Source organism: Penaeus monodon, chromosome 30 (assembly GCF_015228065.2).
Source record: "Penaeus monodon isolate SGIC_2016 chromosome 30, NSTDA_Pmon_1, whole genome shotgun sequence".
Classification (NCBI taxonomy): domain Eukaryota; kingdom Metazoa; phylum Arthropoda; class Malacostraca; order Decapoda; family Penaeidae; genus Penaeus; species Penaeus monodon.
In genome coordinates this window covers 23,039,016-23,039,730 of record NC_051415.1, presented here as the reverse complement: position 1 = coordinate 23,039,730, position 715 = coordinate 23,039,016, and the positions used below count along the sequence as shown (strand labels likewise).

Sequence of the window (715 nt, the reverse complement as noted above, 5' to 3'; positions counted from 1 at the left end):
AAAGAAAGGTAAAATAGGAAAGAGGGATGGAAAGAGCAAGAGAGAGAAAAGAAAATAGGGAGAGGGAAAGAGATGGAAGGTATAAGTGAAGGAGAGAGTTAGAGGAGAACATGAAGAAAAGAGAAAGAAGTAGAGGAAAGGAAGGAGAGAGTAAAAGGGGAGGAGAAAGGAGAGGGAAGAAGAGAGATTGGATGAGTGGTGGAGAGGAAGAGAAGAGGGAGGAGACTATAGATATGAATATGCCTTCGATATATGTGTAAAACTTGCATGCTTTTATTAGTAGTTATGCCTTCATTTTTCTTTTTAGGCTTCCATCCTGCACCACTTAGGAACTGATCAAATATTCCGACTACTGTCGGACACAGATGTTCACATCCTCATGAAAACTTTAGGTCTGCTGAGAAACCTTCTGTCAACAAAGGCCCATATTGACCAGATTATGCAAAGCCATGGAAAGGAAATTATGCAGGTAAGATTTTGTGAAAAGGCACAGTGTGCAGCACAACACAAGTGTTGTCTGACTTATGAGGTATAGGTTCTTCCTTTAAATGTTGGTAACCAAAAGAGTTCTTAATTTTTCAGGCAATCATCTTAATCTTAGAAGGAGAACACTCAGCTGAGGTGAAGGAGCAAGCACTCTGCATTTTGGCTAATATTGCCGATGGAGACATGGCTAAGTCTGCCATTATGTCAAATGAAGATGTGCTCAAGAAGC

At 40.4% G+C, this 715-nt stretch overlaps 1 protein-coding gene across 1 annotated transcript in view; it reads left to right on the top strand.

Moving 5' to 3' along the window:
• Positions 1-715, top strand: part of LOC119592640 (armadillo repeat-containing protein 8-like) — a gene marked incomplete in the record, with an annotated part of 23,485 nt that overhangs the window by 13,801 nt on the left and 8,969 nt on the right. The window contains 2 exon segments of the mRNA XM_037941553.1: positions 308-469; positions 583-713. Of these exon segments, the coding sequence (XP_037797481.1) occupies positions 308-469; positions 583-713 (293 nt within the window).